Source organism: Cryptomeria japonica, chromosome 8, assembly GCF_030272615.1.
Source record: "Cryptomeria japonica chromosome 8, Sugi_1.0, whole genome shotgun sequence".
NCBI lineage: Eukaryota > Viridiplantae > Streptophyta > Pinopsida > Cupressales > Cupressaceae > Cryptomeria > Cryptomeria japonica.
Genome location: NC_081412.1, coordinates 726552675 through 726564409, shown reverse-complemented (window position 1 = coordinate 726564409; position 11735 = coordinate 726552675). Strand labels below are relative to the sequence as shown.

At 37.6% G+C, this 11735-nt stretch overlaps 1 protein-coding gene across 1 annotated transcript; it reads right to left on the bottom strand.

Moving 5' to 3' along the window:
• Positions 1–8287: 8287 nt before the first annotated feature.
• On the bottom strand, positions 8288–10280 carry LOC131046813 (protein DMR6-LIKE OXYGENASE 1). Its single transcript, XM_059209809.1, has 4 exons — positions 9853–10280; positions 9533–9780; positions 9102–9423; positions 8288–8999 (listed from the first exon to the last, which is right to left on the bottom strand). Exons 1-4 carry the CDS (start codon positions 10093–10095, stop codon positions 8700–8702), a joined length of 1113 nt encoding a protein of 370 aa, XP_059065792.1. The 5' UTR covers positions 10096–10280; the 3' UTR covers positions 8288–8699.
• Positions 10281–11735: the final 1455 nt, after the last annotated feature.

Sequence of the window (11735 nt, the reverse complement as noted above, 5' to 3'; positions counted from 1 at the left end):
CTTCTCTTTGGTTCTGCTATAGATGAGAATGTCATCTAGGTACACCACCACAAACTTGCCTGTGAAGTCTTTTAACACCTCATTCATCAACCTCATGAAGGTGCTTGGGGCATTGGTGAGTCCAAATGACATCACAAGCCATTCATACAACCCTTATGTGGTCTTGAAAGCAGTCTTCCACTCATCACCCTCCTTAATTCTAATCTGGTAATAACCACTTTTAAGGTCTAACTTGGTGAAATACATAGCACCTCCTAAACAGTCCATCAAATCCTCTATTCTAGGAATAGGAAATCTATACCTTATGGTAATCCTATTGATTGCCCTTGAATCAGTGCAAATTCTCCACTTGCTTCCCTTCTTTTATGCTAGCACTACTGGGACTACACATGGGCTGATGCCCTTCTTGATCAGTTCGTGTTCCAATAACTCATGCACTTGCCTTGCCACCTCCTTCTTTTGGTCAGATGTGAGCTTATATGTAGCTTTATTAGGTAGGGATACACCAGGAAATAATTCTATTTGATGGCTTATAGACTTCTTGGTGGGAGTGGTGTAGGTGCTCCATCACTCACTATGTCCTTATACTCTTGCAACATTTGCTTCACCTCCTTGGGTACCTCTGCCTGCAACTTGTCTTCCTCCTCCTTTGGCTTCACAAAGATGGCACACCTCACTATCTCCTCCTCATGTAGCAAGTGTAAGAACTCCTTGCCAATAGCCAATAAGACACTAGGTGTTCTTGAGGTTCCCTCTTCATTCTCTATCAAAGACTGAATCTTAAATGTTTTGCTATCCTTCTTGAAGGAAATGGATTTCTCCTCTCCATCATAGATCACCTTCATATCAAATTGCTAGGGTCTACCTTGCAATAGGTGACAGGCATCCATGGGTAACACATCATAAAGGATCTCATCCTTGTATCCTCCAATAGAGAACTCTACCCAAGTCTATTCATTGACTAGCACACTCTGCTCTTGATTCAACCATGTCACCTTATATGGGTTAGTGTGGGGTATCCTTGTAAGTTTCAACTTCTTGGCTACCTCCTCTGATATTATGTTATCAGTTGACCCTGAATCAACTATCACCTTGCAAACTTTACCAAGGATCTTACATCTCACCCTAAACAATGCTCTCCTCTACTTAGGTTCATTCTTAACCGGTTGTCTTATCAAGACCCTATTGAACATTAGATTTTCTCCAATCTCTGATTCAATATGGTCCACCTCAGGTGTCTTGCTGCTTGAAGAGTCTTCATGTGAATAAGATAGGTACCCAATCCCAAGGATAGATGAGCTGATTGATGAACTACATGGAGCCAGATATTTCTCCAAGATCAACCTTCAATCAGGATATCATCAAATCAGGATGAGAGAAGAGCACATCCACAAAACAGCTTTTCGGTGTCACTATGGACATTTTGAATTCTTGGTTCTGTTGAAATGTGGTGACTGATCATCAAAGTACTGCAAAAAATTTTTGCCATTTTTCGTTGATGAAAACCGACATTGTAATAAAACCCTAAAAAGGCCGACTTTGTTTGTTGCCCTAAAAATGCATGTTATAAGCGACTGGGATGCTTAAGACATTGTAAGGTTGATGTACTGTTTTTGCTGGATAATAAGAAAGATTGGACGACTGTGTATGGTGGACGTAACCCATTCTGGGTGAACCACGTTAAATCTCTATGTTATCTGTGTCCTGTTTTATTTCTTTATCTTTTGTATTTAAATCTGCATATAATTGTTAATTCATATTTGCTTCGGATCTGCTTGAAACCCTAACAGTTGGTATCAGAGTGAGGTTTTCTGTAAATTGGCAGGACTTTCAGATTTGAGTGGGAGAAATGGAGGATTCCAAATTCAAGGTCGAAAAGTTTAACGGCCAGAATTATCAGTTATGGAAAATGCAGATGGAGGATTACTTGTATCAAAAGGATTTTTGGCGGCCATTGGAAGGAAAGGCAAAGAAACTGACCACAATATCAGATGAAGAGTGAGACTTTTTAGATAGAAAGACACTAGGATCCATTCGATTGTGTCTTGCATTGTCTGTAGCATTCAATATAACAGAAGCAAAAATGACTGTAGATTTGATGGCAACATTGGCTAAGTTGTATGAGAAACCCTCGGCTTCGAATAAGGTATTTCTTATGAAGCGTTTGTTTAATTTTAAAATGAGTGAGGGAGGATCTGTAGCGAAGCACTTAAATGAATTTAATAAAATTACCAGTCAATTGTCTTCGGTAAAAATTACCTTTGCAGAAGAGGTTAGGGCTCTCTTGATTTTATGTTCTTTGCCAGAAAGCTGGAATAGCTTGGTTATGGCTGTAAGTAACTCTGTCTCTGGTAAAAATACTTTGGTATTTGATGATATTGTTGGTGTTATCCTAAGCGAGGAAATGCGAAGGAAAAGAATAGGTGAGACTTCAACATCATCAGGTAGTGTTTTGAATGTGGAGAATAGAGGAAGATCAAAGGAAAGAGGAAAAGGCTCTAGGAATGAGAAGTCACAAGGGAAGTCAAAGAAAGGACGCTCTCAATCTAGAGGAAAGAAAGATTGCTGGTACTGTGGAAAGCCTGGTCATCTAAAGAAAGACTGTTGCTCTCGAAAAAACAAAGAAAGAGACAAAAATGAAAATGACAGTAAGGAAGCTAATATTGCAAGTAATACTTTACAAGATGCTTTAATCTTATGTTTGGATAATGTTAATGATTCCTAGGTAATAGATTTTGGGGTTTCATTTCATGCTACACCCCATAGAAAATATTTTCTAGATTATGTTCAAGGTGATTTTGGACAGGTATATTTGGGTGATGATGAGCCCTGTCAAATTGTTGGAAAAGGAAAGATAAATATCAATTGCAGAATGGTAATGATTGGTTTCTGCAGGAGGTAAGACATGTTCCTAATTTAAGAAGAAATTTAATTTCTGCAGGGCAACTAGGTAGTGAAGGTTGCATAGTTACCTTCTCAGACAGTATGTGGAAGGTCACTAAAGGATCATTAGTAGTAGCTAAAGGTGCAAAGGTAGGTACATTATATCTGTGTACTGGTAACACTTACTCTACCTTAGTTGCTACAGATAAAGTTACTGCAGGGACAACAACAATAAATGTTGCAAGAACAAATTCGATAATGTGGCACCATAGGCTTGGGCACATGAGTGAGAAAGGGATGAAAATCCTTCACTCCAAAAATCTATTGCTAGGACTAAAGAAGATTGATTTAGAGTTCTGTGAAAACTGTGTTTATGGTAAACAGAAAAGAGTTAGATTTCTCAAGGTTGGGAAAGAGAAGAAGAGTGAGAAGTTAGAGCTTATACATTCAGATGTATGGGGACCGGCTCAGGTATCATCTCTTGGTGGCTCTTGTTATTATGTTATTTTTATTGATGACTCAACCAGAAAAACATGGGTATATTTCCTAAAGCAAAAATCAGATGTTTTTGAAACCTTTAAGAAATGGAAAGCTTTGGTTGAGAATGAGACAGGAAAAAAGTTGAAGTGTCTCAGATCGGATAATGGAGGTGAGTATTGCAGCAAAGTATTTGAAGATTACTGTTCCTTAAATGGGATTCGAAAGCAGAAGATAGTTCCAGGAACTCCACAGGAAAATGGTGTGTCAGAGAGAATGAATAGGACTATCATGGAACGTGCGAGGAGCATGAGATTGCATGCTGGATTGCCCTTACATTTTTGGGCAGATGTTGTACATACTGTTGTCTATTTGATAAATAGAGGACCTTCAAACCCTTTGGATGGTGGTATTCCAGAGGAGGCATGGACTGGTAAAAAGGTAAATTATTCTTTTCTAAAAACTTTTGGTTGCGAAGCTTTTGTCCATGTTGATAAAGAAAATAGAACCAAGCTTGATGCTAAATCTCAAAAATGTACCTTCATTGGATATGGGATAGATGAATATGGCTATCAGTTATGGGATTTTGAAAATAAGAAAATAATTAGAAGTAGAGATGTTATATTCAATGAGAAGGTTATGTATAAAGAACAGATGCAGGAAAAGAAGCATGAACAGAACAAACAAGAATATGTGGTGTTGGATGAGATTCCTGAAAATGAAATGCCACAGGTACTTGATGCTCAGCAACAACAGATTGTCCCACAAACTCTTGCAAGTGTTAGATGTTCTATGAGGACAAGTAGACCCCCTGAAAGATTTTCTCCTTCTTTGTATTCTATTTTATTAACGGATTCTGGTGAACCAGAAGAATATGAAGAAGCAATGCAGGTAGATGCCAAACAATAGTGGGAGCTAGGCATGAAAGAGGAGATGGACTCCTTGATGAAAAATAAAACTTGGGACTTAGTCCCTTTACCCACAGAAAAAAGAGCCTTGCCTAACAAATGGGTTTATCGGCTGAAGGAGGAGGAAAGAGGTCAGAAAAGATATAAGGCCAGACTTGTGGTAAAAGGTTTTGCACAGAAAAAAGGGTATAGATTATGATGAAATATTTTCTCCAATTGTAAAAATGACTTCAATTAGAACTGTACTTAGTCTTGTGGTTGCAGATGATTTACATATTGAACAATTAGATGTCAAAATAGCTTTTCTCCATGGAGATTTGGAGGAGGAAATTTACATGTTGCAACCACAGGGATATGAGGTCAAAGGTAAGGAGAACTTGGTGTGCAAGTTGAAGAAAAGTCTGTATGGCCTAAAGCAAGCACCCCGACAATGGTATTTAAAATTTGATAGTTTCATGGCTGAACATGGTTATCATAGATGTCATTCTGATCATTGTGTATATTTTAAGAGATTTGATAATAATAGTTATATTATCCCGTTGCTTTATGTTGATGACATGCTTGTTGCTGGGTCTAACATGCAACATATAAATGATCTTAAACAGAAATTAGCCAGGTCATTTGTTATGAAGGATTTGGGTGCAGCTAAGCAAATTCTCGGTATGAGGATTACACGAGACAGGAAAAATAGAACCTTGAATTTGTCCCAAAGTTAGTATATAAAGAAGGTGTTGAAAAGATTTAACATGCAGGATGCAAAAGCAGTTAGTACACCTTTGGCTAGTCATTTCAAATTGACTAAGGAGATGTGCCCAAAGGCACAGGAAGAGGTTAATAAAATGTCTAACATTCCATATTCATCAGCTATTGGCAGTATGATGTATGCAATGGTATGCACAAGGCCAGATATTGCACATGCAGTGGGAGTTGTGAGCAGGTTTATGAGTAATCCGAGTATGGAACATTGAAATGCTGTGAAATGGATTCTTCGGTATTTGAAAGGAACTACTACGAAGGCATTATGTTTCAAAGGATCTAATGCTGCTCTAAGTGGATTTGTTGACTCTGATTTGGCGGGTGATATTGATTCACAGAGGAGTACTACAAGGTATGTTTTTACTATAGGGGGAACTGCAGTCAGTTGGATTTCTAGGCTGCAAAAGGTTGTTGCACTTTCAACCACTGAAGCTGAGTATGTTGCTGCTACAGAAGCCAACAAGGAGATGATTTGGTTGCAATGTTTTCTGAAGGAACTGGGTTAGACACAAGAGGATAGCCCATTGTATACTGATAGCCAGAGTGCCATTCATCTTGCAAAGAACTCTACTTTTCATTCAAGGACAAAGCACATTCAGCTCAGGTACCACTTCATCCGGACTGTTTTGGAGGAAGGTCAGTTATGGCTTGAGAAGATCCACACAAGTGAGAATCCTGTCGATATGTTCACAAAGGCAGTTCCACAGGAGAAGCTAATTTCTTCATCAGTTTCTGTTGGTCTTCTTGATTGATAATTGTGAAATTTATACCAGTCAAGTCCTAGTGTTTTATCCAGCGGATGTTGCACGTACAGTGGTGTCATGTAGTATCAGTCTCCAAGTGGGAGATTGTTCGGTGTGGAGCCTGATCAGTCTCCAAGTGGGAGATTGTTGAAATGTGGCGACTGATCAGCAAAGTACTATACACTCAACATGTATCCTCGCCGGGGTTCGGGGCCGGGCTGGGCTCCGAGTAGGGGTTCGGGGGCGGCAGCCCCCGAGAAAATTTTTTTTGCCGTTTTTTGTTGATGAAAATCGACATTGTAATAAAACCCTAAAAAGGCCGACTTTGTTTGTTGCCCTAAAAATGCATGTTATAAGCGACTGGGATGCTTAAGGCATTGTAAGGTTGATGTACTATTTTTGCTGGATAATAAAAAAGATTGGACGGCTGTGTATGGTGGACGTAACCCATTCTAGGTGAACCACGTTAAATCTCTGTGTTATTTGTGTCCTGTTTTATTTCTTTATCTTTTGTATTTAAATCTGCATATAATTGTTAGTTCATATTTTCTTCGGATCTGCTTGAAACCCTAACAGGTTCTACCTTTCGGTCTAACCAATGCACCAGCAACATTTCTATCATGTATGAATCATACTTTCCGCAAGCAACTAAGACAATTTCTACTAGTTTTTTTTGACGACATTTTGATCTACAACAAAACTTGGGAGGAGCACCTCAAACACATTGAGGACACATTAAGGATCCTAGAGCAAGAGTCACTTTATGCTAAGGCATCCAAATGTGAGTTTGGAATGGAGGAAATCCTATATGTAGGGCATAAAATTAATGCAGAGGGGGTTAGTGTGGATGAGGAAAAGATAGCCACTATCAGAGAATGGCCTAGACTTAAGTCCCTCACACAATTAAGGGGGTTCTTGGGGTTATGCAGTTACTACAGAAGGTTTGTACGGGGTTTCTCCAAAGTGGCAGCCCCTCTCACTGATCTAACTAAGAAAGGGGCTTTCACTTGGAGCGAAGCAGCCCAAAGAGATTTTGAAAGTCAAGTACCACGAGCTAGGGATTTTATTCAGGAAAGCATGGACATCCTAAGGGCCCTAAACGATCACATACATCAAGCCCAAAATCAGCAAAAGATATACGCTGATCGTAATCGTATTGAAAGATCATTTGAGATAGGGGACTTAGTCTTCCTACGGTTGCAGCCTTACAAACAGTCTTCGCTGAAATCTAGTGGGGTAGAGAAGCTGAAGACATGGTTCTACGGACCCTACCCAATATCAAGGAAGGTAGGAGAGGTAGCCTATGAACTTGAGCTTCCTCCAGGTAGCTGCATCCACAATGTATTCCATGTGTCTAGATTAAAAAGAGCATTAGGGCAGCAGATATACCCATGCAAGGAGTTACCTCCATTAGATGATGAGGGAAAATTAACACTCAAGCCAGAAGCCCTTTTAGATGTAAGAGAAAGGAGAATAAAGAGTAAAAACATTGTAGAATACTTGATCTTATGGAAATGGTTGTCGGAGGAGGATGCAACCTGGGAGGGTGAAGAGATCTTCAACCACCCAAATCTCCACATCGCTTGAGGACAAGCAATGTAAGGGAGGAGGATTGTCATATTCCCGTGTAGACAACAGGCAATGATTAGAAACATTAAACAATATATATATATATATTCAATACATAAATTATTTTTACCACTTAAAATACATTTTATCTTAACTAGTAATGAAAGGATGTGTCCATTCCCAAGCCACCTCTGGAATAGACACCATGTTTCAAGGGGAATCACGTGGTTTCAAAGAGGTATAAAACCGCACCCCAAGGAAACACAAGAGAGGAGGTGACAAGGAGAGAAGGGCAAGGAGAAGCATCCAGCAGGTAACTTCATTACTCAGTAATAATATTTATTTCAGTTTTCATAAATTATGATGCCTAGACAACCTTGAGGACTACCCTAGGAATGCATCAGTCAGCAGACGATGTGAAAGGGTTGGGTGTTGGTTCTTCCTAGTGATGAAGGACCAACACCTAGTAAGAATTCCTGGTACGTCCCTAGGCCAATCCACTTAAATGTCAAAATGTTGAAGTATGTTTTGTGCAAGTTGTGTTAAATCTGCTTTCATTCCTCATATATAAGTAATTAATATAATTTAACTAGTGACCCAAATTAATTGCTAAATCAGTTCCATGCCTAAAAATGTCTTACCAAATGAACTAAGCACATTTGTAATGTACAAAAGGGTAAAATGAACTTAATCTTCATGCTAGATAGGTAACCTGCAATATCAGGTTTAGAATGCTGCATTAAAATACAATTTAGTGATAGATAAAAGAATAAAAATAATTTATTCATTCTCAGACACAACGAACTTAATCTTCACACTAGATAGGTAACCTGCAATATCAGGTTTAGAATGATGCATTAAAATACACTTTAGTGACAGATAAAAGAATAAAAATAATTCATTCATTCTCAGACACAACTAATATGTAGAGAAAAGGAATACTAATTAATGATAGTCATGTTTCTGCAACTAGGCACAAATATAATGAATTAATCCCTACAAATTTATATATAATGGATAAATGTTAACTAACTAATATAGTCATGAATCTATGTTTTATGTATGCATTTGTTATCTTCATCCTCTGTTTGTTAGTACATTCAAGATAATGAGTGCAAGCCAGGGGTATGCTGCCCATCCTTAGGTGGCCCTATTAGCCCTAAGAGATGGGATGGGTTTGGATGGGTAGCCCAGCCAACCTGGAAAATCCTCAAAATCTAGAATGGGTCGTGTATGTATTTTGTGCTGCAATAATTATACCAGCGATCTAATATTACTGCTGACATATAAAATAAAATATCTAAATGTTACAAGAAACCGTAATTTCTTTTTGTGGCCCTAAATCCAACCTTCAGCGGATAGATCAGTCCCTAATTATCAGAAAAGCAAGGTAGGTACAGCAAAGGTTCATTACAGACTGATTTCGATTTTGAAGCGATCCAAAATGCTCGACTTTCACACCTTTGCTCCAGGATGCTCTCATGTATTCTTCAAATTTATTTCCTCTGTATAGAGCTGGATGCTCCTTATCCACCATGGATGCTGCAGGAGCAATGAAGGTATGCAACGAAGGCCCATAGAAGGTGGGAATAGATATACGTGCAGTGGTTGTATTGGTTATGGCCCTATGCTTGGCGCTTTTGAATCTGCCATTGCTTACAACCTAATAAAACACACAAAAACATTTCAAATTTCAGTCCTCCCAAAATAAGTTTTGAACAGGAGAAGCATGTATACGGTGAATAACATTTATATTACATTAAACCTGAATTTGATCAGCTACATTCACCACAAAGGCATTGGATATTGGTTCTACTGCAACCCATTTCCCATCTTTCAGGACTTGCAGGCCACTCACATCTCCTTGCATCAGAACAGTAATGCCTTGTGCATCTGAATGAGGGGCTACGCCAAAAGTAAGATCTGGATTTGGGCATGCAGGATAGTAATTTACGTGCAGTGTCTGGCTATGCTTTCCAAAGATTGCATTCAAATAATCAGAATCTTGTCCAAGAGCTTCAGAAATTGCAGCCAGAAGCCTTAGAACCAATACTCTTATCTCCTTGCAATACTTCTCTGCAACCTCTCTGTTTCAAAAAGGTGAAACGAGAAAAAAAAGGGGTCATACACACTTATTGGTGAATTACTGTGAAGAACTCTGTTTTTTAAATTTTTCTTTAGGTTTTTTGTCACTACCTGTAAAGTGCAGGCTTTTGAGGCCATGAATTGATAATTTCCTCCAGCGGATGACAGGGGTGTCTTAGATAATCCTTCCACTCAAAGAATTCATCTTCGGTGCCATTAAAGCTTGTAGAAACCCTGACAGCCTGCTGTGGGTCTTCTGAATAGAGACAAACCCTGTCTTCTACAGGCATTTCAAAAAACTCTTTGGCAATTTCCATCATGCTTTTCATCACAGTTTCTGGCACTCCATGGTTAATGATCTGAATGATCCATATGAAATTTAGGCCATACTCAGATAAAAGAGAAAGAAGAAAACAATGGTCGATGTTTACCTGGAAGAATCCATCCTCCTCGCAAGCTCGCCTAATGTCATTGACTACCTTTATTCTATGAAGCCCATCCAAATCTATGAGGTCTATGACTGGAAATGTATAAGAATGACAGACTTGGGACATGTCGGGACGATCACCCAGAGGAAAGACATGCTTATCCTGAACATGAAGATGATTGAGTCCATTGGACATGAGTTTCTCCATAGCATTGAGATTAGACCCAACATGGGCTGCGGATGTCATCTTGTAATGAAAAGAAGATAGCTGCAATTGCTCCTCTGGGATTCAGGTATTCTTAGATTGACTCGGGGGTATTTAGTTGGGTAAAATAATATTTTGGAGAGCTAGAGAGCTGGAAACATTTGTCTACATTGAAAGAAAAGAAATGCAAAAGTCATTGAAATGTTAGAGGAAAACTCTATTATCATTATTAAAACATCTATTTACAAACATTGAAATGTTAGAGGAAAACTCTATTATCATTATTAAAACATCTATTTACAAACGGTATTATTTGGATCACTCATCTACAAGTAATGAGTTTTTAAGAAAAACTTTTGTACAAATTGTTTTAATGGAATCAATCAAAATATCGTTATTATAAAAGATGTTTATTTATAAATTTTTTAATTTAGATTACTTATTATAGATGAAATTGATACAAATGTTTTTAAATCAAAACTTCATTATGATAAAAATATTTAGAAACTGTTTAATTTAGACATTATTGAAATCAATATACAATCTTTTAAGGAAAACTCCATTATCATAAAATATGTCCATTTATAAACTATTTCATTTGGATCCCTCATTGACAGAGGAAATAGAGGAGTTTTTAAGGTAAACATTTTAGGGGAAATGAATTGTTAGTTGTATATATATACATAGGAACTTGGTAAAGGAGGTATTGAGGTGAGCATTTTAATGAAAATGTTAGCTGTATATATATACAAATGAAATTGAAAGAAGAGCTTTTTAAGGTAAGCATATTAGGGAAAATGGTTTGTTAGCTGTAATTAATTGGGAAAATGATTTGTTAGCTGTAATTACAGCTAACAAACCATTTTCCCTAATATGCTTACCTTAAAGCTCTTCTCTCAATTTCATCTGTCAACGAGTGATCCAAATAAAATGGTTTATAAATAGACATCTTTTATGATAATGTTATATGGATCATCAACAAATAAAATTGATATAAAAAAAAATCATTATTATAAAAGTATCTATTTGTAAATTGTTTTATTTGAATCATTCATAGATTGGTGATATGCAAGTTTTATAGAAAAATTCCAATATTTTACCAACCTCTTGAATACAGGTCTGAGCTTTGCTTGATCAGATAAAGATGTATTGGGACGAAAACTATCATCAACGGATATTGTCACAGGCATCTCGTCTCCAGTTTTAGGATCAACGAGCTTAGTTTCAACAGAGATGATTTTATCTTTGAACTTTCCTACAACTGCCTTGCACTCCTCCTGATGTGAAACTCCATAATGAGCAGCCACATTTTCTGAGGTGATACCCATCGGAAGAAGACAATCTTGTGCTTGCTTTTGGGTTTCAACCCTTGGGTTAACACAGCCTTCCCAAGCCATAGGAATGACAGTCATAGACTTCACTCCTAACAGTCCTACCATTTGCAAAATAAAATAGCTTCAATTGCTCTGGCATTCAGGTATTCTTAGGTTGACTCGGGGTATTTAGTTGGGTAAAATAATATTTTGGAGAGCTAGAGAGTCGGAAATATTTGAATGCATTCAAAGAAAAGCTATGTAAAAGTTACTAAACTGTTTTATTTGGATCATTCATGGATAGGTGAAATTGATATACAAGTTTTCAAGGAAAATTCCATTATCATAAAAGACATCTATTTATAAACT